Source organism: Strix uralensis, chromosome 20, assembly GCF_047716275.1.
Source record: "Strix uralensis isolate ZFMK-TIS-50842 chromosome 20, bStrUra1, whole genome shotgun sequence".
Classification (NCBI taxonomy): Eukaryota; Metazoa; Chordata; class Aves; order Strigiformes; family Strigidae; genus Strix; species Strix uralensis.
Window position 1 is genome coordinate 6,325,626 of NC_133991.1, and position 25,743 is coordinate 6,351,368.

General features: G+C 47.6%; 3 protein-coding genes and 1 long non-coding RNA gene across 12 annotated transcripts; 1 reads left to right on the forward strand and 3 right to left on the reverse strand.

Annotated features, from left to right (window-relative positions):
* Window positions 1–2,568: 2,568 nt before the first annotated feature.
* On the reverse strand, window positions 2,569–7,036 carry ALKBH4 (alkB homolog 4, lysine demethylase). Its single transcript, XM_074890124.1, has 3 exons — window positions 6,908–7,036; window positions 5,932–6,129; window positions 2,569–5,465 (listed from the first exon to the last, which is right to left on the reverse strand). Exons 1-3 carry the CDS (start codon window positions 7,007–7,009, stop codon window positions 4,824–4,826), a joined length of 942 nt encoding a protein of 313 aa, XP_074746225.1. The 5' UTR covers window positions 7,010–7,036; the 3' UTR covers window positions 2,569–4,823.
* LRWD1 (leucine rich repeats and WD repeat domain containing 1) lies at window positions 6,905–23,629 on the forward strand. 8 transcript variants are annotated; one of them, XM_074890122.1, is made up of 17 exons: window positions 6,905–7,119; window positions 8,751–8,843; window positions 9,224–9,370; window positions 11,553–11,787; window positions 12,779–12,898; window positions 14,383–14,535; window positions 15,258–15,398; window positions 16,044–16,370; window positions 16,968–17,094; window positions 17,338–17,447; window positions 17,900–18,107; window positions 19,659–19,731; window positions 19,826–19,966; window positions 20,655–20,752; window positions 21,345–21,506; window positions 22,260–22,384; window positions 23,258–23,629. In XM_074890122.1, exons 3-17 carry the CDS (start codon window positions 9,291–9,293, stop codon window positions 23,396–23,398), a joined length of 2,241 nt encoding a protein of 746 aa, XP_074746223.1. In that variant the 5' UTR covers window positions 6,905–7,119; window positions 8,751–8,843; window positions 9,224–9,290; the 3' UTR covers window positions 23,399–23,629. The 8 variants fall into 8 exon arrangements, with proteins under 8 accessions (XP_074746223.1, XP_074746219.1, XP_074746224.1 ...); XM_074890118.1 differs by having other exon boundaries at window positions 8,751–9,370; XM_074890123.1 differs by lacking the exon at window positions 8,751–8,843.
* Window positions 14,913–19,650, reverse strand: LOC141952546 (uncharacterized). Its single transcript, XR_012631644.1, has 2 exons — window positions 18,101–19,650; window positions 14,913–15,132 (listed from the first exon to the last, which is right to left on the reverse strand). It is a non-coding gene; the product is annotated as an uncharacterized LOC141952546 (long non-coding RNA).
* Window positions 23,537–25,553, reverse strand: LOC141952545 (DNA-directed RNA polymerase II subunit RPB11-a). 2 transcript variants are annotated; one of them, XM_074890129.1, is made up of 5 exons: window positions 25,410–25,553; window positions 25,121–25,210; window positions 24,991–25,050; window positions 24,671–24,845; window positions 23,537–24,044 (listed from the first exon to the last, which is right to left on the reverse strand). In XM_074890129.1, exons 1-5 carry the CDS (start codon window positions 25,460–25,462, stop codon window positions 24,009–24,011), a joined length of 414 nt encoding a protein of 137 aa, XP_074746230.1. In that variant the 5' UTR covers window positions 25,463–25,553; the 3' UTR covers window positions 23,537–24,008. The 2 variants fall into 2 exon arrangements, with proteins under 2 accessions (XP_074746230.1, XP_074746231.1); XM_074890130.1 differs by lacking the exon at window positions 24,991–25,050 and having other exon boundaries at window positions 25,410–25,552.
* Window positions 25,554–25,743: the final 190 nt, after the last annotated feature.

Here is a 25,743-nt window from a genome sequence, read left to right on the forward strand (position 1 = left end):
TGTTTCTTGTGTCTCTCTGGGCACCGAGTTCTCCCTTCCATGAGAAGCCCATGGGAGTATTTTTGCTCTTTGGTGTCTGGGATCTCTCTAGGTTCATGCTGTAACTCCTCTCCTTTCCCAACAACAGCGTTTGCTTTTCTTGCTCCTGCCTGTCTTCCTCCAACTTGTTTACATTCACACCGCTGTTGGGTCCAGACTTGTGTCGCGGAAAGTTTGCCTGTGGTATCAGCCATGGGAGCTCGTCCGTAAAGGAGTAGGGCCATTGTACTTGGCCAGATGAGTGTTTCTGTGCTACGGCGCCAGAAAATCCTCCTTGCTTCTGCTGCTGCCCCCGTGGCTGTCAGCACGATTCCCATCAGTCAAGTGTGGAGATGCCTGCCTTTCCACACCATCGCTGGTGTCCCGGCGGGGCTGGCAGCGCCCTGTGTCACGTCTGGGTTTGCCTGCCGGTGCCTGGCCACCTCTGTGCTGGGCTGTCCCCTCTCTGTCGTTCCTAGGGTGTCCCAGGTTTTGTGTGGCTCCGTTCCTGTGGCATCTGCACAGAGATGCTTCCCCCAAGGGTCCCGCTCTCGGGCTGGGGACGTGCGCTGAGGATCTCCCCTGGCACGTGTGAGCTTTCTGTACCAGCCTTGGGCCCTGGGGTGCTGGAGTTCTGAGGGGCTGTTGCCCTAATTCTCAGCTCCCTTGGGCTGTGACTCTCTGGAACAGTTTGGGCCATTTCTCCCATTTCTGCAGTGGGGCTCGCCACAGGGGGCAGCCACGATCTGGCTCCAGAGTCCTGAATCCTCCTTCAGATTTTTTTGGACAGATTTTGCCCGGCAGAAAAATGCCTCTGCAGGCTCCAGCACTGGAGGGACCCTGCCTGCCTGCCCTAAAGCGGGGAAGGAGCTGTCAAGGACAGGGGTACAGCCCTGCTTCGTATAGTTCCTGGGCACCTGCCTTGGTTTAGGAGGCAACTCCTTTCTCTCCTCTCATCAGCAGGAGTCAAGACCAGGCATGAATGCGAGCTGGAGGGAGCTGTTGGAGCCGGACAGTATCGGGTTCTCCCTTTGCTGTGGTTAGTGGCAGCTCTTACTGTGAGCTCCCTATTTTTAACATCGCCTTGGGGCAGGCCTGGCCTTGGTAGTCACCTCCCTGTTGTTTCAGTGGATACGTGACTCTCGGGGAAGCTTTATGACCGGGGCAGTAGATGTTGGATTTGACCGTCCGGGCCTGACCCATGTGACAGATGAAAGCGATACTGTGCGAGAGCCCCGGGTGGAGCGCGCTCTGCGGTAAGCACTCAAATATGTGGAACTGTTTATAGAGAGCTGGTGGGGTGGGTGCAGCTGCAGAGCGAACATCCTTTGGTTCCCTGACGCTGGGACTCGGGGACGGGCAGTCCCAGCTTGCCCCGGGGATGGAGGTGCAGGGTGCCCGGCTGGCTGCAGGACTGGTTGCTCGCACTCGCTGTTCTCCCCTTGCCTTTCTGTGGGATTTCATAATGTCCTTTCTCTTCTTTCCCTGCCTTAAAACAAACAAACAAAAGTCCTTTGAGTTTCCCTGCTGCTGTAGCTTCATTATCTGGCTGTGCCTACTTTTAAGACAACTTCCTCAATAACCGCCCCCCCAAGCCGCAACCTCAAATTCAGATCGCGGAACAGCTGTGCCAGCACCGTTACTTTGCCATTAACTTGTCACAGGCTGTCTCCTCTGTAACCATTTAAAACAAGGTGGGTTCAGTAATTACTGACTGGCTGAAGTTGGAAAGTGATCCCATCAATACCTGTGTGTACGACTGGGAGCTGCCTTCTGCCCAGGGTGGTAACAACCGTGAGCACTAGGAGTAAAAAAACCACCTCTGTACTTTAGCTTTGCCTATTCTTGTTTTCTCTCTGCATGAGCAATATTTAATATAGAACAATGTATGTATCTCAGTTATTGTCCAGCTGTGTGAGAGAAACTGGATAAACTTGCTCAGTTTTATGCTTCTTGCTGATTTCAGACTGATTTTTTTTTTTTTGAAAGGCATCTCAAGTCCTCCAGCATCCTCTCTGGGTTAACTGGGGTTTTGCCTTTTTTTAAAAAAGCTTGGTCAGGTATTATCCTCCTTCTTGTAAAATACACAAGTAGATAACAATTAGATGCACTTCCTTTTAACGAGGGCATGTGTTTTACAAGTGCTAATCTTGGCTAAGGAGATAAACAGCTGTGATAGGAATTCCTATAACATGAAGACTGTTAAAGTTTGTCTTACATTAATAATACTAGCACAGTGACTAAAATTACTCTTAAGAGCTAATTAATTAAGACTAAAACCTCTTTATACTTTTCTCAGATTGTTATGATACTTGGCAGGCCAAACCAATTGTTAATGTTCTGCAGCACTGCAGTTCTGGCTTTTTAGGAGAGAATGTACATAAAGTTTTAGAAAGTAATACAGAATGGATGGGTATGTAATTGCATTTTGATCTAAGATGGTGCCCAAGAGACTGCTTAACAGGTGAAAAATGTCAAAAGACAGACACAGCAATGACTGCGTAGTGACTACATTAAGTTTTGGACTTCAAAAACATCTAGACAAAGCCCTCAGGTTTTGGCTCAGTATTTAATTATTTGCATTTTTTCAGATTTAAGGTACCAACTAGGAAGAGCTGAACTTTTCTGGCAAGAACAGCAGCTTTTCATATAGTTCAGTCAAGGCAGAAAAATTCAGCTAACAAATGCAGAGCACAAAATGAACTAATATTGTGTATCTTGTTATTGTGGCACTGATTCATCAGAAGCCATCATCTGCTTTCACTGCTGAGAGAATGAAACAGCAGGTACGCACACAGAAAGTATTTTAACAGGCTGAAAGCACAATATAAATCTAAAAGGGAGCAGTGAAAATAAGGGCCAAACATTAATGGAAATATTTGACTGCCGCACTTTGCTGAGCAACGAGCAGATTGCTGGAGAGGCTCAGTGCTGGAAGGGTGATGAGGGTATGGGCTCAACGCTTTCTCTGTGAAAGCTCCCTGGGTTTCCTCCCGTAGCGTGGCTTTGTGCTGAGCTCCAGCACGCTGCCAGCCGTGTCCTCCTGCCCCGCTGAAGGTCCTCTGCTCCGGCGGCAGCTCCAGGGGCTGGCCTGGGGACGTCACGCTCACCACAGCTGCTGAGCCCCGCCGACACCAGCGGCATGATGCTGGTCACACCACTCCGCTGGAAAAAGGTTAGGAACCACTGTTTTGAGAGCACAAGGACCTGCTTTTGGGAGTGGGCTGGTAGCCTGTGAGAAACTTCCAGGGATAAAGCTGGCTGTGGAGCAAGCGCGGCCTGCCTGCTGCGTGTTGGCTGGCTGTGTTTGTCGTGACGGGTTTCCGTCAGAGAGAGCATGTGGTGTCTGCCAAAGCCACTGCTGGAGCTCGTAGGTGCCGCTCGCCAGCCTGGGTGGAGGTTTGGGATTTAAGACTGCCCCCAGGAGCCCTGCTCATGGATCCCTCTTGGAATCATCATCATTGACAATGTCCACAGCTGTTTAAATACTGGGCTAAACTGAAACTGTTTCACTCATTTCTAGTAACTGTTTTCTTGGGGGAAAAGCTCCCTCCCTGGCAGTGCCTGAAATGGGGGGCAGTGTCTATGGCACGAGTGCATTACTATACAGTAAAACCTGTGCAGTGTGCCGAGGAAGTACTGCTAGGGCAGGATACACCTGCGCAGGGACGCCGAGATCCCACGTAATATGCGTCCCCTCTTTCTTTACCGACCAAAACCAGGCAGCATTGCAAAGTGTTGTTTTATTGCTGTAGCTGTGACTGTGCTGAATGGTTTTGATGACACATCTGTGTTTATTAAAAGATCACACTTCTTCCTCAGCACAACTTCATTTTCAAGAGCACAGAAGTTTGTACGGAGCAGACAGATGGCCGCAGATCAGCTTCTGCTACAAATGACTACTTGAGTCTTAGGTATGAGGCATGATTCAAACCTGACTGCTGGAGGTGCCAAGAAAAAAAATGATAGCCACCAGTGTTGCAGTCTGTTGCCCGGCTTATTCCCAAAATCAGACTCTTGCTACTGAGAGTTGACAGCGGGGTTCACAGATGGCAAATGATCAGAAAATAACACAGTCTGTGCAAGTCTTTGGTCTGAACTCTGTCCAAGCTGTCTCTGCAGAAGAGTCGGCATCGGCCCTCTGCAAATTCTGCTCCTTGGTCCCAGAAGATATAGGTCACACGTGGTATTTATGATTAATCCTCACTGTTAGAGCATGAATCTTCAGCAAAGGATAATTACTTTAATTAGTTCTCAGTGTGTTGTACTATCTGTGGAGCGACGCTTGCTTACCCTCCTTCCCTGGAGAGCTGATCTCTAAAGGACCTATCTGAAGTGGGTGAGAAGATAGTCGTGTCCCTACGGCACAGTGCAACGCTAACAGCAGCATGACAGAATCGAGTATGGGCCAGGAAAGGTCAAAATCTACTGCAGGGCTTGGGCTGAATTTGTGCCAAGGGCAGTTTGATACTCAGTTCAGTTTAATGATTCTAAATTTCTTTCTTGGTTTCATTTAAGTACTTAAAAACTGGTTATTTGCTTTTTGCATTTTGTTACAATGAACACAACAGCTCATTTCTGACTTTTGCCTAAAAGCTCCCATTGCCCAGGAGAGTCTTCGAAGAAACAAGCAGCAGACCCCTTCCTTGCACTCTCATTTCTGTTTCTTAAATTTCCATTTGATTGGCTTATCTCTGTACACACCCGGTTCCTTACGCGCACTTCAGAAATAAACAGTCGTACAAATTCTGTACCTTCTTTTTCAAATTTCCTAACAAAATGCAATTCCAGCTGCTTCTTGCTGATCACACTGGTCTTCCTTGAAATGAAAGGGCTATTTCTAGCAGTTCTTTCCCCTGTTCCTCATGCCTCCCACCAGCGCTGAACTCCGCAGACAGCTCCCTGAACGTGACACAGATTCGGCGATGCTCTATGTGCTTGCGGTAAATCGCGTGTTTCCACTTGTACCGTGCGTCACCGTACAGCACCACCAGAGACCTTCGGGGTAACCGAATGGCAACAGCCACCTCTTTACTTGGAACAAGCCTTGGGGATAAAATGCAGTTGCTTCCCTCTTCACCTGAATTTTTGCATGCTGACGTGTCTGTGAGCGATCCAGAGGGACGTAATTCCCCATTTTCTTTACTGCAAGTGGAAAATAATTGGATACTGTCCTCTGAATCACAAGACATGGATAGCACGGTTTTTGAGAGCAAGTTCAGACTAACCAGACGCTCTCCCCAAAGCCACCAGTCATCAAAATGTGGGTCGATGGCAGAACCTCTTTCTGGCATGTAGTCCAGATTACATTGTTCAACAGGTAAGAAACTGCCTAGTACAGAGCAGGCCTTCATTTGTGCCACAATCTTTTTACTAAAACTTGGCAAACCGGTAAAACTGCCAGCTTTCAGCCTTTGTTTCTTGAAGTTCACTTTGGGTCCATAGTCCTGTTGGAAAAGAAGAGGGGGGGAAAAAGCAGGTGTTAAGGAAAAATCTAAGACAAGTCTTTTCGGAGAGGCTGTGATCCCTACAGGGCTCACAATCAAGACTGTTGAGTTCTCATCTCTTCAAGTGACCTGGTCACCAGGTTGCAAAAGGCCTCAGTGAAGCTACATGAATCTCGCTGGAATTAGATTTCTCACCTGTAAAGTAAAACCAAAACACCCACTTCTTTCGCCTGGAGACTCTGTGAACTTTAATGCCTGAACATGCACCATCAAGTATGATTTGTTACAACTACCATATACTTTTGCAAGAAGTTGACTTTAATTACAAGTAATTCTTGCAATTGATTTCAGGAAAAGCTTCCAAAGGAAAACATTCCATGAAAATTGCATGTGTTCTGTGTTTTAACTGAAAACAGCTTTCCTTTTCCAGAGGGATCTAAGAACAAATGTGCTTCTAAAGTCAAACCTGTTTCTTTCGGCCAGACTGTGATGGTTTCCAGTCATCTTGATCCATCAGTTCAACTATCTCAGATTCTTCATCTTTGCTAATGAACTCCTCCATCAGAAACACCCCTGGAAATGGAAATGCCCAGCCAGCAAATTCCGAGTGCTCATTTCCTTTAGCTAGGCCTGTTGCTGGACAGTAAGTGAAATTATCTTCTCCCTGTGGAAATAACAATGGAGAAGAAAAAAAGCAGTGGGGAGAAGCTCATCACAATAAGGTACTTCCATGATTTACCCCTGCAACCTTGATGTTGCAGCATGGAAACTGCCTGTACAGTATTCTTGTAGACATGAGAAACTTTACAGCTGCTTTTGGGGAACAACTCTTCCCTGCTTTTTTTACGGCTGCAGCATTACTGTGCTGCTTGCTTGAAGCCGCTTTTCTTCCCTTGTAATGTCTTTATCCTGCGAAGACGGGGAAGAACAGATGATCCTCAGTGCCAAACGTATAAGGAGATTAATGGTCGGTACTCCTCTGGCGGGCTGTAGAGATATAGTTTGTCGTATCAATAAATATTGAATGAAGAAAGTTGATAAAAATCGCCAAGGCCAAAAGACTAAGCTGTAGTGAACCTGTCATTTCTTAATGTATGAAACTCAGGTAAGGTCTGTCTTGGCTTTTGAGGTTGCTGTGGGCATCTGTAACTGAGGTGAAGCCACGTGGGATCTTTCCACAAACACCCCGGGGGGGGCCCTGCTTTGTCCCCAGCCTGGGCTCCTGCTCGGGGCCCAGCAGTTCGATGGGCCCCGCAGAGCCCCCGGGGGAGCCACAGCCGGCGGGGGGGGCTGTCCCCTGGGCCTGAGCCACCGCTCCTCCCCTGCCCCCGCCAGGCCCGCCCTGAGGGGAACATGGCAGTCGCCCCCCCCCCCCCCGCCCCAACTCCTCTCACCGGCCCCGCCCCGCCGCCGGCCCCGCCCCGCCGCCCCCTCCCCGGTACCTGCGGGGGCGGAGCGGCCTGCGCGGGCCCCTCGCAGAGCAGGCAAGAGCGGATCCCCTTGCAGCCGCAGCCCGGGCCGTCGCCGCCGCCCGCCGCCTCCATCCGAGCCGGCGGCGCTGAGGATACGGCCTTCCCTTCCCCCTCCTCTCTCCCGTCCTCCCCGGCTCCTCTTCCTCCTCCCCTCCCGCCGCCGCGGCCCGGCGCGCTTCCAGGTGAGGGGAGCGGGGGAGGGACCCGGGGCCGAGCGGCGGTGGGGCGGGCGGGCTCGGCGCAGGCCGCGCGGCCGAGAGAGCGGGGGCGGGGAGGGGGGGGGGGGGGGGTGCGGGACTTGCTCTCCCAGCAGCCCCCGCGGCGCCGAGCAGCGGAGCGGGGTCCGGCTGCGCCGCGGGGGCTGCTGGGAGTTGTAGTCCCGCCACCCAGCTCACACCCCGCGGGGGCGCCTCAGGCCGCGGTTGGCGCCGGCCCTCACCGCGGCCTCCGGGCAGCGGCGCCGCGCGGGGGCAGCGTGAGGCGGCGACTGCGGCCCAGAGCCGCACCTGGCCGCCTCGGCGCGAAGACAGGGCCGCCGGCCCTGCCCGCGGTCGGTGCCGCGGCCTGCGCCCAGCAGCCGGTGCCCCGCGGCCCGGGCACGGCCCCCGGGCTGCCGCCGTCTGAGGGGCCGCCGGGGCCGCCTTGCACCCGGGAGGCCGACCCTGGATGGACTGACAGGCTGGCATCGTCGTCGTTGTCATCCCTAGCATGGCAGCCGTAGTGCAGCAGGCATCACGCAGTGGGCAGTGCTGGTGGTGCCGGGCTCCCCTTGGTTTAGCTGAAGCAGTGGTCCAGTCGGTGCAGGATAGTTAAAACTAAACTCGTTTTAATCTCTGCTGCGCTAGTCAGGCCTGAATCGATACCCTGCTGTAGGACTGCCAAGCCCAAAAGGTTGGTCAAGCTGTGGAGCAGGAGGAGGGTTGGTGGCAGCTTCTGGTGGCAGTTCCCGGTTCGGCTGGATTACGGGGTTCATCAGGCCCCCGGATAATTGAATGTGCCTTCTGCAGTGTCGCTTGTGATGTCGTGGTGGTGGGCCCGTGTTATGTCGTGGTCTCCCCTGCAGCTCCCGTGAGGTCACGGGTGACACAGCTGTGTCTGAGGTGTCGGTGTGGTCAAAAAGAGGGTGATGGGAACATCCACAGTCACTGGTGTCAAATTTTTGTTACAGATACTAGAACTCAGGGAGGCTTATTAGGTTCAGCAGGTAAGGACCCGATCCTGTGGTTTGGCTTTCAGTGACAGCTCTGTCTCTTGAAGGATCAAATCCTGAACATCAGCTGTTTGAACTGCTTTTCAGGCTTAGTGTTCTTTATGCTGGTATAAAATATTCCATACACGAAGGATTGTTCTTACATACAGGTGTTAACAAAGGAATGCCCCATTGCTCAGTGCTGTAGGCGTGTTATGGTGCTAAAGTCAAGCCTCAGAACAGCTTAGTGCTTTGCATGTTCCTCACGATTTACTGGAGTGGCGTTTAGGCAGTGGTGAGACTAACACAAAAGGACAGTAGTGAGCCTGGCCTTGGAGCTCTTTTCTCTTTTATTTCCCTCTCTTGGAATCTGTGTCAGAAAGAGCGGTAAGCCATGAACCAGTAATTTCATGAGGCTGCTTTGGCCCTATTGCTGTTATTATTCTAAATATCAGTGTGTGTGTGTGTGCGTGGACTATCCTATCCACAACGATGCGTGAAAACATCTGTTAATTACCAATAACATACAGAATGTTGCCGATTTTTGTTTTCTTGGTGAGGAAATGATATTGACTGGTGAGTATTTACATTTCTGGTAATTAATTCAGTTTTCCAAAATTTTAGGGAATTTAGAAGTCGTCAGCCAAGAGTCTATCCATCTGGCCAGGCCAGTGAGCGCACTGTGTCATTTCCTTGGGAGGAAGACATTCACAACAGGTGTATTTATTCTTACTGTTGCTGTTTATTTGAAAGCATGTCGGAGTTCTTGGAGCACAGCCCTGTTGCTCAGGAGAGGTACAAACAGGTAATGGCGAGACTGTCCTAGTCCCGAGTGCTATCACCCCGTGGACAGCTTCCATCTACAGCAAGTCTGTCGCTTTAATAGCCAAGGGAGGTATCGCTGCTGTTCTGGAGGTGGGTTGGGTCAGTGTGTTGGGAGTGTGTGCCCAGCATAATAACAGTCTCTTAATTTCAACCGTGTGAGAAAGGCGACTTCAAACACAGTGGCAAAATCAGTAGCTAACCTCATAACTTTTTTTTTTCCGCTTTTGGAGTCAGTTGAAAGGACTTCCTATTATTCCTGTTTGTTTTACCAGGAAGGTTACAAGAAGAGATCCTACAGCTGACTGATTAGTGATTCCAGCAGAGGGGTGGAGATTAAAAATGTCAAAAATTACTACAGAACTCCTTTTGGAAAGAGCAGTTCCAAGATCTACGAGGCTCCGGAAGATTGAGACACTGAAGTAAGTGCAGACAGGCCCATGGAAAATTCCAGCTGAATTCAGCCTGGGCGATCCTTTTTTTGGTCTTTCTTTTCTTTTTCTTTTTTTTTCTTTTTATTTGTCATTTACTGAAAAAAGAGACAGTTACAAAGCACAGAACAGGAGATAGCATTCTTGATGCAGGATCAGTGAGCACTAGTGGAACTGCATTCACTGGATAGGTTATCAGCAGTTGCCACCTCTTTTCGCCATTTATGTTGTATATATGCTGCCACCTTCTTTTTGTAGAACTGCTTAAGGCCAGATTCTGATTTCTAAACCCTAAGATATACTCCCTACTCTGAAACACTTCTGTCTTTGCTAGCAATCGCTTAATGTGAATAAGAAAATCTCTTCTGACCTGGATTTTAGAGGGTTTTAAAAATATTTTTGGCATTATTTCCCTTCCATTTTCCTCTCCCTCCATCACTTTCCATCTCCTTTAAATCCAGTTATGTTAGTACCTCAAACATTTCAGAAAGGGAGAATAAACTCTGACACGCTTAGAAACCACTAAAAACAGTTTTGTTGCTCAGATCCTTAACAAAGGTCACCAAAAATATGTGTCTTTCCAAATGTTTAATACAGTGGAATTTTGCTATTCCAGAACTGGTCAATCCAAGTGACTCAGCTAGCCAATTTCTGGCTGGCGCATTTGTTGTTTTTGTTGCTGATGTAAGAGTTTTGGGTTTCATATGTACTCTTGAAATTTACTTCTTTTAGTTTGTCTTGTGCTAAAATAATTGTTTTTAGAGAGAAACTCAGAAGTTTATCTGAAGAATATAGGCTGCAGTCATCTGGGTAACAGTGATGTTGAGGTGTTTGAATTAGTGAATTTCTGGAGAGTCTTTTTCCATGCAGCTTCCTACCATAATTTTGAAGGGTTATATTTCAGAAAGTCCGTTTGGGGAACAGTCTGTTGAGTTTCTCCCCAAAATGACACAGTAGTCACACTCAGCTTTGCAGCCAGCTGAATTCTGCTCAACCTTTCTTATATGCTTGGACTGGCTGGTTAGGCTTCTGAGATAACAAGTGAAGGAGAAGTGGTCTTGCTTCCTGGTTTTATTTACCTCATTTATTCACACTTCATTTATATTTATATTTACAAGGCCTACTAATCATTAGAGATGGAGATTCTGTTTGTTAAAGGAACTCAGGCTTGTGTCCTCAAGAGATGTCTGGCAGGACTAGAAAGCTCCCTTTGGAGCTCAGCTAAATGATCTAATCAATTCTAAATGACCCTTCTTATAATATGCAGTTTTCACTTTCTTACAGAGGAGAAGTATTTTTTCTCCCCTCACAAATATTGTACCACTTCCTCTTTCAGGACAGAATGCTTCTGTTTTGGTGGCAGCCTTGGGGTTTTGTTAGGTAGATTTCCATATTTGCCACTGGAAGTATTTGCAGCAAAATGCACTGTAAAAGAAATGGAAAAATCACTTTTTTGTGAAATTAGTTCTTTGAAAACAGCCAAACGATTTGAGGACCTACTCTGCACTTGGCCTGAACTTAACTTCTAATGCAGAGAATAAAAGTTTTGAGCCGAATCAACAAACTGATCCAATTTGCCACATCGTTGTCTGAGTGCAAGCGTCAGCATGAAGTGAGGGGGAGGACAGGACTAGCCTTTTGGAATCACCGTAGGCTTACGTTGCTGACACCAGTTGTGAGATGGTGATTTCTAAAAAATGAGTGAAATAATAAATCTGGTGCATTCTGTGGACAGGGTAGACTGATGGTCTAGTGAATAAGTGTCTCTATTGCCACAACTTGTTTTGTTGAATTTACATTGCAAAGGAATAAAATACCAAAATTCTTAGAGGTGTAATTTTTTCTGCAAACAAGAACTTTTCCAGTGATTCACAGCTCACAGCCAGCTGTTACCCATAGGAGGTTTATCTGGATTGCAGGTTAATTGTACTGCAAATGCTTTGGTAGACTTAAGTCTCCGATGGTGTCTGTTAGCTCAGACACAGCATCTTTTCCATGTATGTGTGCTTGCAGCCCGGAATGCTGCAGACAAGAAAAAGCAGGTTTGGTCAGATTTACCCAGTGAGTTGTGCTAGACTGAGAGGTGCCACCAGGTGGGACCTTGTATCCTGTGAAAGTCAGCGCTTGTGTTTCCAATGAACTGCAGGTGGCTCATGTTCTCTTTTGTTTTCAGCCTGTCCAAGCTGCAATTGAAGACTGGAGACTTAGACCCACGTTTGTTTTCCCGACTGAGGCATCTGCAGAAATTAGATCTCTCTGATAATTTACTGGACAAATTTCCCAACAGTCTAACCCTGCCGGATCTGCGTGTCCTAAACTGCAACAACAACAAACTGGAAGATGTAACTGCTCTGAAACAGTTCCCTCTGCTTGAGGAGCTGACATACGAGAACAATGTGTACTTGACAGTGAGTTACCTCCCATCCTTACAAGCGAAACATTAAATAGAGGGGGAAACAAACAGCAGTTATGCCTAGTTCTTATATATTGTTCTTAGGCAGCAAGTGTTAGGGCATCTGAGAAAGCAGCCAGTCTTTTGTGCCTCTTCAGCAGTTCGTGCCACTGCTTCCCAGTCTGCAGAGTGGCTTGCTCAAAACCACTCAGATACTAAAATCTGGTTATCTTGAACTTCTGATGGGTCAGAGTCCCATCTTAGGTAGTTTATCAGACAGGATATCTTACACTCATACTTGTGTAAAATACAGTCATGACTGTGTAGAAATGTCCTTATATGTTACTTTTCGTGCCGCTTGTGTTCTGGAAGAGCAGACTTGGTCCTCTGATGAGGGGTTAAACTTGGTGATTAGTCTAGTTTAGGTTTTCTGACTTTTCCCAAGAGGCTGCTGACTGTACAGTGTAAACATCCGAAACTGTAATTTTACTTGTGCTTTAAACTGGCATCAGCCACCATCGCCATCCCCAATTTGCTGTTGCATGCTGGCAGAAGTATATGTATGGTTGTTTGGGAAACTGGTCTGGCCTAAAACGCACCTGACCCAAAGAATCCCTGCTTCGTATACGTTTACTGTAGGCAGGGTAGGCCTCCTCTGTGTTAGATGCTCACTCTGAGTTCAAGGATGTGGACAGCATACCCAGCGTTAGACTCAGGCCCGAGCAGACGAGCCTTGGTTACACCGCCACCACCTTGTGTTGGATGTTAGTACTGCATAAGTGTGAGGCAGGTCTTTTGTCTACAGTTTTAAGAACCCAACTCGTAGCAGAATGTTAATTTACACCTAAGGGTGATATTCAAGTCGGAAATGCTGAGAAGATTTTACGAAATGGCCTTCCCTGACTAAATATATTATTCTTATCCTTGGCTGTATTTTAATAAAGGACTAAAGCTAAACCAAGTACCATGTGTACAGTTTTTGTAACTCTGATGTCTTCTCTTTCTAGCTCAATGATGACTATAAAGTAATGTTTCTTTTGCAAAATCTTCGGCTACTGAATGGCAAGGATATAACCAAACTGGCTAATCATGTGAGGCGTGTCAATAGTCGTAAGCTGACCAGCAAGGTAAGACATGTAATATTTTCTTAATCTCTGAACACCTCAGAAGTAACTAAATACTGTGCTCGGTTTAATGACCGAGTTACAAACAAGCATCAAATGGTTAACAATAATTCTGGTGTGATCTGAGCACAGCCCACAGTATGGTCCACCCAGTAAATGTCTTACTGCTGCTTTCTCTGGTCACTGCTTGCATTTGCTCTACCTGTTCTGTGTAGCCAACTTCTGCCTTCACGTTAAATTACAGGAGCAGGGTCAGCAAGATCTGTGTCTGACCCTCTAGTTTTTCAGGTCACTCTGATCATCATTCAAAAACGGGAGAAGCTTGGTGCTGACATAACAGCTGCATACACCTCCCCATCTAATTTACATTACTGTCCTGGCTGCAGGAGTGGGGAGCACAAAACCAAGCTGGGGATAATCTTGCTTTTTCCAGCATACACCAGGAACAAGGATTTGTTCTTTCTTCTTCAGTTGGGCATGTTTGGAACTGTATTTTCACTCATTTACGTACACAGTTTAGTTGCTGACAGATTCTCCCCACAAAGCACGTTGTGATCTTGAGCACAATTATTGTTCTGTTATGAAAAAGGGGGTTTTTTGCACAGTACTGCTCTTACTATTTGTATTCTAGATAGTTATCTTGTCGATTCCTTCTGTGTAGCAGTGGTGGAGAGATCAAATACTGAAGACTGGTATGGCTTGTTGTGGTGTTATCTGTGTAGCACCTTGTACCTCAGAGGGTCTTGGTGAGGGCTGCTCAGCCTCTTATCCTCCAGGCTACTGGGCATGGTTGGCTGCTTAACGAGACACCAAATACTCCCCCCCGTGGTGTTCACTTTGTGCTCGTATCTGTGGCCCAGATCCCTTTCCCTGATGGTATTGCTTTGTACCTGGCTGCCCAGTCCTTACTGCTGTGTCTAAATGTCCAATGTCTGTTGGGTCCAAACGCTTCTGGATGTGTTACTACCCACCAGAAACTCTCAGATGCGAAACTGTGCTGATAGGTGAGCATCTGCGTGACTGTGCCCGTAGTTCAGAAGCCTTTTGGAGCCAAGGTATCTATAAATGGGGATGGTATGTGCACCAGTCCTGCTAACACATGCACTGGGACTACAAGAAAACTCAAACATCCGTGTTATAATACATGCCTGTTATAATAAATTAGTTACTTGTCAGGTACTCCGTGTTAGTAGGGCACAGTTTAAGACTCCTTAAGACCATTTGCTATGGATCCAGAGGCATGAAATCAGGCATTGCTTTGATATCTGCTTAGCCACACTCACTTAAGCTTGGTTCAGAGGAACTGGGTTTCTTGTGAGCTGAAGTCATGGTTTGAACACTGATAAAATAAATGGAAGCAGTGCCGTCATGTAGCTAGCAGAGCCTCAGGGTTGGCAACTTCTTAAGTGTTTTCACAAGTACTCTTGTGCTTTTCTGCTCTGGTTTTCTGTAGTATTCTGTTGAATAAACCCAGTCTTTCTGCCTAGGTTACCGCTCACTGGGAAAAATTCTTCCGTGACCAACTTCCTGAGAAGTACACAGCTGAGCAAGTGAAGTCCATCAAGAAAAAGTTCCTGAAGTCAGTACAAACCAATGTAGTGTATGGACCCAGCTCACTCAGTGAATTCACCCGCTGGCGGGTAGGTTACGTTTCACTTACCCTTCAGCTCTTCAGGCAGGGACTCTGCAGCCTGATTCTGAACGGGTCTGATTAAAATGCCCTATAGATTTGCGTTCAGGGTATCGGGGCTCTTGCAGGCAGGTGGTATCACTTTCTCTGGTTTTCTTCACTGCTTTGTTAAGCAGTTACAGAAGCACCAGGACTAAATGTGCACCAAGTTGCATGACTGCCTTTAAACATTGTTTTTTTAATTCATAAGCAATAATGATACTCATACTAATTAACAAGACTACAGTATCCTTAGTGCTTAATTATTTGCGAATAACTCTAATGGCAACCTTTAGTCTTGATGGAAGCTGTATGAAAGGAGAAAAGATAATGACAGTTACTCCCAGTGGGGAAAGATAGCATTTAGTTTGTAACATATGTTTTAATTGTATGTACATACATACAATTGAGGCTTCCATCTCTCCTTTATCTTGTTTCATTGCTGTGCTGTTGTTTTTGCAAATGTGTACCCATGACAGAGTGAAGTTCTTGGGTTGTGTAATGTCAGCAGAGGACTTGGCCTGCCAAGCTGTCAGCTGAGGGCTCCTCCATCATTTGTGAAATTCACCTAGAGCAGTGGAAGCAGATAGTAAAAACTCAGCAAAGCAGCTCTTGTCATTACACATCAGAGTTCGCCTGCTGTTGCTTCTTGTCTTTTTTTTTTTTTAACATATCCACATATTTGCTTCTAAGGTGAAAATGATTGCGGAAGAGTTTCTGGCGTACTCGCTTGGTCTGGAGTTAAATACAGATCCTGAACCAGAGGAGAAGATGGATGAGAGTGAGGCAGAAAGTACAGAAAGCCCCAGGGAAGCTGCAGAGGATGTGGACCAGGTAGGTGATTTTTCCAGTTACGCTAACAATGTCCTTTTTATTTCTTAGAATTCAGTAGCACTTGTCAGTTTACATTTATGACCCTCTTGGTCCCTGTAGGGGCAGTCTCAGGCTCCAGCCTGTATTCAACAGCTGAGGCTTGTTCTTTATGGCCAGATTGAAGCTTTCCCAGCAATGTGAAGGCTGAGTTGTTCTCAAAGAGGAGAGAGCTTCCATTCTCATAGGGGACCCAAAAGATTTCACGAGTATTGTCCTACTGACTCCGCCTCTCCTTTGAGGAAGGGATGGTTTTAATGAGAGAACTGGGCTGATGCATGGCCAGACCGTGATGGCACTTGCTTTCTTTGAAATGGCTGCAGACTGAACCCCCTTGGTCCATGGGCCAGATCTGTTTTTCCACATTGTATGTAAATCACAAGTAACTGGGACAAGGAAAGGGAGATGAAAATGAGGCTGGCTGTGTGATTTTCATTAGCTTCTGCCTCTAGGAACTCTGCAGCTCTGGGCTGTCTGATTCTTGGAACCCAGTCTGTAACCGTGGGATGGTATTTGCATTTGAATAATTAATCTCTCTGATTTACAAATGATCTGCACATCTCAGGGAAGCTAGAAACCTTTGGCAGAAACTGACAGTATGCTTTATAGGTCACAGTAACGCCCGGCAAGAGGAAAAGAAATAATTCAAAACCAGGCTCTGGAAACAAGAGGTCCAAGTCCAAGGCAAACACCGAGGAGGAGGCTGTAGTTAATCCCAGAAAGTCCAGTCGTGTGCAGGGTGAACCAAGAACATCGAACCAGCCAGCCAAAGAGGCAACCCCTCAGGAGGAAGCTGAAGGGACAGATAAGAATGGAGAGCAGTGTCCCAAGGGGCAAAGCAACAGAAGATCCAGCCAGCTGACAGGGGAACAGAAAAGCCAAGAACAGGAGAATGGAGTTGTTAGCTTGACCCCAGTGAAGAACTCCAAGGGCAAGGTATGTTCATCAGCCCCCCTGGGACTGGCTTTTGGCCTCTTGGTTTAGTGGGAGGAGCCGCATTCAGATTTCATCAGAGCTCTACACAGCTTAGAGCTCATAATTGGCCAGATATATTGTGAGTTACGGTTTTTGTTTTTGTGTTTTTTTTGTTGTTGTTTTAAATCTCTCAGAGGCATCAGGGAAGGCCCCCCCCTGGAGAAGTGAATCCCCTGCAGGGGATGGATGGACCAGCGCTCTGAGGTGGTGCACTGAAAGTCTGTTCTTAGAAATGGGACTGGCATGACTTGCTCTCAGGTCAAACTGATGGCTGCATGGGGAAAGGTGTTTCCCCCTCAGCTCAGACCAGTGGGGATCTAAAGGGTTTTTCACATTTCTCTGCAGCAGGAAATGGGGTTCACTGCTGGGGCCTGCTGGTTTAGGAGTCTTGAGCACTGGTGACACGTCAGTCTCTCCTGTTCTCTGTAGCACAGAAGGGCTGAAAATTACTTCAGTTTAATTCAGATTGCTGTGTTCAGTAGAGGGTTCTGTCAAGGCAATCACAGGCAAACCGCTGTCAGGGGAATGAATTTTCTAAATGTGGATGGTTTATTGTAGGAGGATGTCAGTGCAGAGCCATTGCATTTTCTTCAGTGTCACAGTAAAGGCAACAGCCGCGAGGATTTTAAAACGCAGCTCTGGTCCTGTGTCTTCGAGCCATTGCTAGACTGTGGAGCCAGGAAAGGTGAGCTCTTAAAGAGGTTTGCAGGATTCCCAGAACCACCTGGCTCTGGAATCCCAGCGGACTCCATGCGTTAGACCCCTGCTCCTTCAAGCTGTAGTCTCCGTTGTCAGGAAGAGACTTGTTTACATACTTCTTTGACTTTGAAAACAGGAGACTGGGAGAGCACCAGGCAGTGATAAGCTGCAGTCTTCACGCATTATCCGTGAACCTGGGAACTTTTCACCTATTCTTTTCATCTTTCAGATCCCATTGTGAGCTCCTCCAGAACTGTGGCAACATGTGGAGGGGAATCTGTCTGTCTGATTGATTGTGAGACGGGGACGGTGCTGAAAAAGTATAAGGTGGCTACAGAGGTAGGTTGCAGTTGGGAGAGTAAGCATTGAATGGATATACCATAACCCGTTATAATGACATACATGTATGCATAATATATATTACAAAGAGTTCTGAAAGGGTTTCAAGCATTAGCATGGACAGGTCTTAAAAGAATGTAGATAGTAAACATTTCTTGCTTATCCTTTTAGCCTGGTTTGATGAGTTTAAAAGATTAGTCTGCCTCTTCTCACACAGGCATATGTATGTGTATCCAGGCTGCTAAGACTGCTTGACGGCCTAGAGGAATAAACATCCTGTTTTGACAGTTTGTGTTCTTCTGAGGGTTGTTTTGAGATTCGATGCTCTGCCCTCAGATAGTCGTGTCGTTTCACCTGGATAGCTCTTGTGATAGTTGTCTTATCTCTGAGCAAACAGCCGTCCTGCTGGCTGTTCTCTTTCACACTGGATTCTTGGTTTCTTTCTGTCCTAGGAGTTTTTCAGTGTTGCATGGACAACCCTCACAATGGTGATCGGTGACAGTCGGAAGAAATGTCATAATATCTTAGCAGCTGCTGGGAGGAGAGGGATCGTCAAACTGATTCATGTGGCGGCAGACTTCTGCTACGGAGAGATAAAAGCTCATAAAAAGCCCATTGCTACTGTCTGCTTCAGCCCAACTCGAGAAACTCACCTCTTTAGTAAGTCTCTGGTTCAGAATCACTTTAGCTTTAACGTGGAAAAGGCTGGGCTTCCTTAACAAGAGGAACAGTCACCAGTGCAGGCAGGTGCAGGTAGGGACCACACGCACATACAGAAACCACGGACAGACGTTAGGGAGAGAGCACTGTTAGTCTCACATGGCAGTAATCTACAGAAGGTACGAATTGTTTCAGCCAGAGCCCGACTCTTTAGCTAGGTGCAGCGGCTCCTGTTTCTCTCTTGGTAGTTCTCAGGGTGGCTGTCACACACCCATTAGCCACAAACAAGCCCGGTAGTGGATCCGTTCTGCAGGGATGAGTAAGAAGAATGGTAGCCAGAGCAGCCTGCTGGGGCCAGACAGTGAGCGCTGAGCCCGCGCTGAGCTGGCCAGGCTCTCGCCAAGCATGGCAACAGGGGCAGTGCAGCGTATTATGGGCTGCTGGATTTCATTTTTTCCACTGACCAAAACTATGCACTTAAGTGCTTTTGAATAAATGAACTTTTTTTGAGTTCTGTGCCTCCTCAGAAATCTTTATTCGGGTCCCACTGTAGAAGAGAGCTTTGCCACAGTAGGGCCCACAGAGCCTGGGGACTGGTAGGAAATGAACCATCATATTACAAATTGCAGCTGCATTGTCAGGCCTGTAAAGTACCCTGTTACACAGCCAGTCAGACCACACCTGCACCCCACAGCGCATTGTTTCTCTTGCCTCCAATTACCCACATCCTGGAGTGATTAGAGTGCTACCTGAACCATTAAAAGTGGAATTTTCCTAAAGCATGGATATCTGTAGTGGATACCTTCCAAGAAGCAGCTCAAGAGTGCAAAAGGCAGAAGCCTAGAGGGATAAGGAGGTTGATAGCACATCCATATAGTAGCGTGGACGGCAAGGCTCATATTGCATAGAAAAATTTATAGTAATAAAGTGAGAGTCTCTGCATGCCTGTCTGGGGACTGGACACTAACCTGTTTACTCTTGAGTTTGAGGGGTGCCACCTGATTAGGATCCAGATTAGTCCGAGTAATCTATTAGGATTGTTTCTGCTATCAGTATGTCAGCTTGGTGACAAAGATACTAAGTATCTTTCACACTTTATGCCAGTGCCTGACTTTTCCAAGGGGAGCTGCTGTGGATGTGAAGACAGTAAGAGGTGGATATGTGGAATAAAGTGGCATCTGCCTGAGAGTAGAGGTTGGAGCTTATATTTTCGATTCCACTAGAACCCATGACCAGAAACAGGAGTCCAAAGGGACACTAACTAATGACCTTGTGAAGCCACAACTTAGTAATGGACACCAGGAAACAAACTGTCTTTTATCTGCTCCTCTTAGAGCACAGGATAAGAATGCAAATTACTGCATGTTTGACAATGTCTGTGAAGTGGTGTTGAGCCAGGAGCCTCGGTGATTGCTGCTGTGCTTTAATGAGCTCTCTGATGCCACAGGCTTAGAGTGTTACAGCCTGTGACACAGGTAGAATTGCCAGCTAGCACGAGAAGAGCCAGATGAGCAGCGGTGTCACTACCTGCTTCTCTTCTGTGTCCCACAGCTGCATCCTATGACAAGCGAATTGCACTCTGGGATATTGGGATTCCAGACTGTGACTACAATTTCAAAGCAAGGTAAAGGTTCAAAAACCAGACGTGGCCAGTCCAGGAGCCTATAGCTTCACGTCACAGCACCACTTAACTGCTTACTCTCTTTTTTCCCTTGTAGCCAGCTGCTGCTGCTGGAAGCTCTCTCTATTCCCTTACGGATTGCCCTGGTCCCCACCTGCCCAGATCAGTACCTGCTGGCTGGCTGTGAAAGCGGCTGCTTTGCCTGGAACATAAAACTGGATAAGGAACAAAAAAGCAGGTGAGAACCAAAAGCTGGGAACATCCATTTGTTTTCCATAACAAGAAGAGGTAGTCCTAGGAAGGGCTTTATTGCTAACCAAGGAGGTCTGAGCAAGAAAAGCAGCATGTCCTACCAAACTTAAAATGTACTCCTCATAGTGGCAAGAAAAAATACTAGTGTGGTGCTAAAGGAGTGATCAAAGCTAGCAGCCCTGAGCTTGTATGGATGCTCCAGTCTACAAGTGTTGCAGGCTGCTTTGAAGGAAGGCTGACATGAGTGTAATACAATACCCTAGAACTTAAGGGCGTATCACCTTGAAATAGTGCAATAGAGTATAAATTATTGGATCGAGTTCGAGTCTCACAGCAAGGCCTACCCTGCTTCTGGTACGTGAGGTTACCCAGGAAACTGGCACTCTCGGGGAGCACAGAAAAAAATTACAAGAAAGAAGCGAGTGAAGTCATGCCCTGCTGACATACTAATCCTGATGCCTAGATAAAGAGATGAAGTAAACCAGCAGTCTCTTAAGCAAATGGGCTTCTGCTGTATTAATAAACACGGGTGCCCAAAAGCATAAGTTCAAGCAGCAGTTCATCTGAGTTTAGCAAGAGATGCACTAACACATGAATTTCCTTCTGGGTTCTGTACCCAAGTGCCCTTCCACTGCTGCCCATTCAGGACTTGACTCGTTTCATCCTTCCTCTAGGCCTTTTGAAGTACTATTCCAGTTCCCTGATGAAGATGGAGGCATGACAACATCTCACAGGGTTGATGGTGTGGCTTTTCTGAATAATGATGTTGTCGGTGAGTATAAACACAACAGCTCAATCCAGGAAGTCAGGCATCTCAGCATGCGGCAGGCTGCAGCCAGCATGATGAGCAGAGGGACTCAATGGGGTGTGACTACCTCTTTAGATTTTTGGGAGCTACACAGAATGGAGTTGTCTCCCAGAGTCACTTATCTTTCCCTAAAATGTGGCTAGAGGTGCAAACCCGTGTCTGAGCAGGGCTGGAAACTAGGTAGACCTACCTCTGAGAGCAGTACTGAAGGGGAAGGGGAGAGAGCTCCTTTCTGCTCACAGGCTGGTGGCAGCAGCACTTTTTTGCAGGGGAGTTGGGGGTTCCTACATCTGGGAGAGTGCTTAAAGCATGGGCTGGGTCTTTCTGAATAGCTTATGCTTGTTCTACAGTTCAGGGACATAAGCATGGGACTGAAAAATCCCTCTGCAGCCCTTAGTTATCCTGAAATAAGGTAAAGGAAGTAGAAACAGTTGCTGCTGGTATCAGGTACCCCATGTTAAAATCCACCTTCTGGATGGACCACCTGAGGCCAGCCTTTGTCTTGAGGCATTTTACTTCTTAGCCACTGACAGCCTCTCCTGTCTTTCTTCCCTAGTTTCCAAGAGCTCTAAACTGGGATGCATATACTTGTGGAGCTGGAGTCGGTCTTTTGACACAAAGGGGAAGGGATGCCAGCGAACAGTAGGCGCAGTTATTCTCGCTGAGCTGGAGTGGTCCACGACAGACCTGTCCTACCTGACGCTCAGCACCTGCCCAGGTAGGCAGCACCCTTCCGCAGGGCAAGCAGCGAGGTTGTACAGTGCAAGACTTGCTTGGAAGGGTTGTGGGTGCCTCCCCTTTCACCCCTCAGAGGAGCCTGTAGCTTGAGGCAGGGGCCTGGATTTCAGCCCACCTCAGAGAGCGTGTCTGGCCTCCCTTCTGCAAGCAACAAGAGCCCTCGCCTCACTGCACTGCAGCTCCAGCACAGCACCACCTGTATATAGTAAAAATAATAAATAATTACAGCTATACCATCTCCCATACAGTCAGGGAACAGCTCAGGCTTACAGCCTTACACCAACTGTACAGGGCCAACATATGGTCTTCCTTGTACAGGTCTGCAAAGCACACGGAGCTGGTGGCTTGGCCCTGCAGCTTTTCTGGAGCCATTTTGGTGCTCAGTGCCTCTGAAGTAAGGGGTAGGAATTCCACACACAGGGCAGCTGGCTTTTAAGACTGACAAGGAATAGACAAACCTGATGTGATTGCCACTTTCCAAAACCAAAAAGTCAGAATACCAAAACATCTATCACTAGCTTTTCTGTACTAGAGTAAGTCAGCTGATTTATCTTTAAATGAATTTACTTTTTTCAGAGAAAGGTAGATTAATATATTTGTGCTGGAAATAGAATTTTGCTGGAGTGTGACATCCTCCCCCGAGATCCTACAGCACTGTCTTGAGCTCTGGTCTATAGAGGAGGAGATGCCCAGTTCCACACTGGTTTTCCACCTCCTTCTTTTGGTCTTACAGCAAAAGAGTACGTGTTCTGTGGTGATGAGAAGGGAAGTGTGTGGATGTACAACCTCTCAAGCTACACCACAGCATGGAGCTCTGCAAAGGGAAAACGCTCAGACAAGAGGATCCCTCCCTCGCAGGTGGGTCTCCTTTACCCTCTGGGGCTGAGCCAGGCCTCTCTTCCACCCCGGTGCAGCTGTGTTGAGGCTCCTGAGCAGATTTACACCAGAACATGCCTCGTGTTTCCTGTACCTAACACTCAGAAGCAGTTAAAAGCAATCCTCGCCAGAGTGTGACCAAGGCCATCTTTCAAATCTCACACAAACACAACTGTGACAGGAATTAGGAGCTGTAAAGCAGGTCTGTTTGCTCCTGCGTTCTGCAGCTCGGCAACTTTTCCTAGCAGGAGGGCCCTCGGTAAAAAATTAAGTGGTTAAACTGGAGACCCCAACACCACACGCATCCAGGCACCATTTCCCTGACAGGCCCAGGGAAGGCAGAGCAGCTGTGCCCTGGCAGAACTGCACGCAGTAAAGGGCTCACTGTTTCCATATGCTCATGCCCCCCTTTTTCTGCTTGGTATTTCCCTGGCCTCCAGAGATAGTCCTCTTTGGACTCTGCTCCCTGGGGTGGTGAAGGTGTACACATTCAAAGGCTCACTGCAGAGCGTGGTCTGGAGCTATCATTATACATAGGTATGACACAACCTCACGTTCTGTGAAGTTTTTGCAAGCGTAGTGCCCAAATCAACACTCAGTTCAGCTGCTTTCACATCCTCCTTTCTGATCAAGCCTCTGGTCAAACCCTGCTCTCCCCTCTAGGAGGAGGGCCAGAGCTGCACCACCTCCCCCCGCAGTGGGAAGAACCTTCCTGTTCAGCTTCCCCAGGTGGGAAGGGAAGCAGCTTCCACAGAAACCCAGTCATCAAACCAGGCCTTGCTGTAATTAATAACCTTCCACTTTCAGAGACAATACCACTGTTCCTTTCCTACCCAATCTCTGTTCTCCTCATAGATTCTCAAGTGGCCAGAGCTTCAAGCAAACAAGGAGCAGCTGACTGAAGTCCTAATAAACAATGTGGTATCTGACCCTGCTTTTACTTACCTTGTCGTTCTAACTAGTGTGAACATAACAGCAATTTGGAAGAAGTCATAGTCCCTTGTAACAGTTTCATTCCCATGCTTTGAAATAGTGCAGTATTAGTGACCGTTACCCATGTAACCATTAAGTTTTCTCTTGCACATAATAGCTGATCTAGGAAAAAAAAGGTAAGAGTTTGTAAAACTCACCAAGTCATTGTAAACATCTGGTTTCTTTTACTGTAAGTTTTCACAATTTGTGCATTTGTTTTATAGAAATGACACTTAATAAAACAAAATACTGGTACAGTTGGCAGTGCCTAGACTTTTTGAAAAGGAAAAGCAGAGAGTTCGTCTACCGCTGTCACTCAGCAGCTTCTCATTCTGGAAGTACACTCACAATAAACTGACCAACAGCCCAGTACAAATATTTGCATTAAGGCTCCAGTTAGAACAGTAGAGATCATTTTAATGACTTATCCATCAAATCAAGATATTTAACTCCTTGGCAAGTCTGGTATAAAAAAACCACCCCTCAGCATATCGCTACTGCTGGCAAGAATTAACTAAACATAAGTGGGACAACAGGGGAAATATTTGCCATGAATGGAGGTTTAAATATAACATTCAACTAACAGATACATCATTCTGCCTCAGAAGTACAGTCCACTCTAAAGGGGGTGATTTTACTCCACTCCTTCTTGTTTGTCTTTAATAGCAACCTGTAAAACACAAACAAAAATACATACAGCCAGAGGAAGTTAGTTTAAACGTTTGTAACAAGTCTTCTGTGAAACACAAGAACCACCACAAACGCTCAGCGGAAATCTCTACACCATCCAGGAAAACAATACTTACATTAAAACATATTTAACAGATTGGTGCACTGTTACCTTTTACCAGCACATCAGAGAACACTACACAGACAATACCCTGTTCATGGCCCCCCTGGTTTTGTCTGAATAACCTTTTGGACAGATTAAGTCTCAAAAATCAGGGTCTAAATACAATCATACAGTCAAGCAGAAGCAATGAGAAGCCGTTGGAAATATTGTCCTGGAGTTTTGGCAGAAGTAAAAAAAACCATGCAAACAGAAAAACACTTGGAAGAATAGAATAAGACTCTGAGAAAACCAAAGCCAGCCACCTAGGGAATTGCAGAGCACCCACTGAACCCTGGGCATGCACATAACCCTCGAGAGCACGCGAGTAATGCGAAGCTGCGTGGCTCTGATTAATTTATTCACCTAAAAGAGCAGCTCCAGGATACACTACCCCTCTCTTCGTTTCACTTTTAATTGCAAGAAGCTCAAATACTTTAAAAGAAAAAAAAAAAACCAACACTTACTCTGAACCTCTCTTCCAGGAGGGAGAGCTCACTGATCAAATCCGTGATGGCGTTGGTGAAAGCTTCCTGGGGGCTGTAATCAGGGGTGGTTTGGACACGGATGATAATTTTGTGTTCCAATGGGTGTGGAACCTTGTACCCTGCAAATAACACCTGGGGGTCTTTCAGTAACTGCCTGCAACAGAAAAGCAGCGCTGAACAACCACGCAGCTTTTTATATTTAAAAAAAAAATCATTAAAAAGCCAGGTTTCTGATGGGCTTCCCCAACGTGCTTTCAAATAGGGCATTAGGCGTGTGTTCGGGGAGGTTATTCCCTCACTTTTGAAAGGCAGAGTTGCTTTGGCCAGATGTGACATCTATCACAACGTCACTAAGCTTTCTGAGGAGAAAATAAAAAGCCTCAACCTCCCTCCCTCCCAGATTTCCTCCCCCCCCACGCCTTAGCTCACGACTTGATGATGTTCCCCAGAGTGTGGTCCTCCTTGTTGATGGTGAACAGACAGGCATTGGGCACCTTCGTGTCCTTGTTGATGGCGACCCTGAGCGGACACAGACAGGCCGTTATCGCAGCCCCCTCAGGCAGCGGCTCCCGCCGCTCGATACAGCCCGGGAGGTCGCGGGGAGCCTGGCGGGGGAGGCCCGGGGGGGCCCAGGGCTCCCCCGGGCCTCCCCCGCAGGCTCCCGCGACCGGACCAAGGGTCTGCGTCCGACCAAGGGCCGCCCCCCGCCGCCGCTCACTTCTTCTCGCCCTCGAAGAGGAGGAAGGACTCGAAGGCCGGCGGCGCGTTCATCCCGCCGCCGCCACTCGCCGCGTCCCTTCCGCCTTCGCGTCACTTCCGCCCGTACGTCACTTCCGCCCGCTCCCGGCTGCGACAGCGCCCCCAGGCGGGCGGGAGGACTCGGCCCAGGCTGCTCCCTCCCGCCGCCGGTGACACCAGAAAGCGGGGCTCCCGGTGACGTCACCGGTGATGTCACCACCAGTGATGGCACCTGGTGCCACCCTCAGTAGCACCACCAGTGCTGTCACCAGCAGAACCTTCCCCAGGCCACCAGCAGAACCCCCAGTGACACC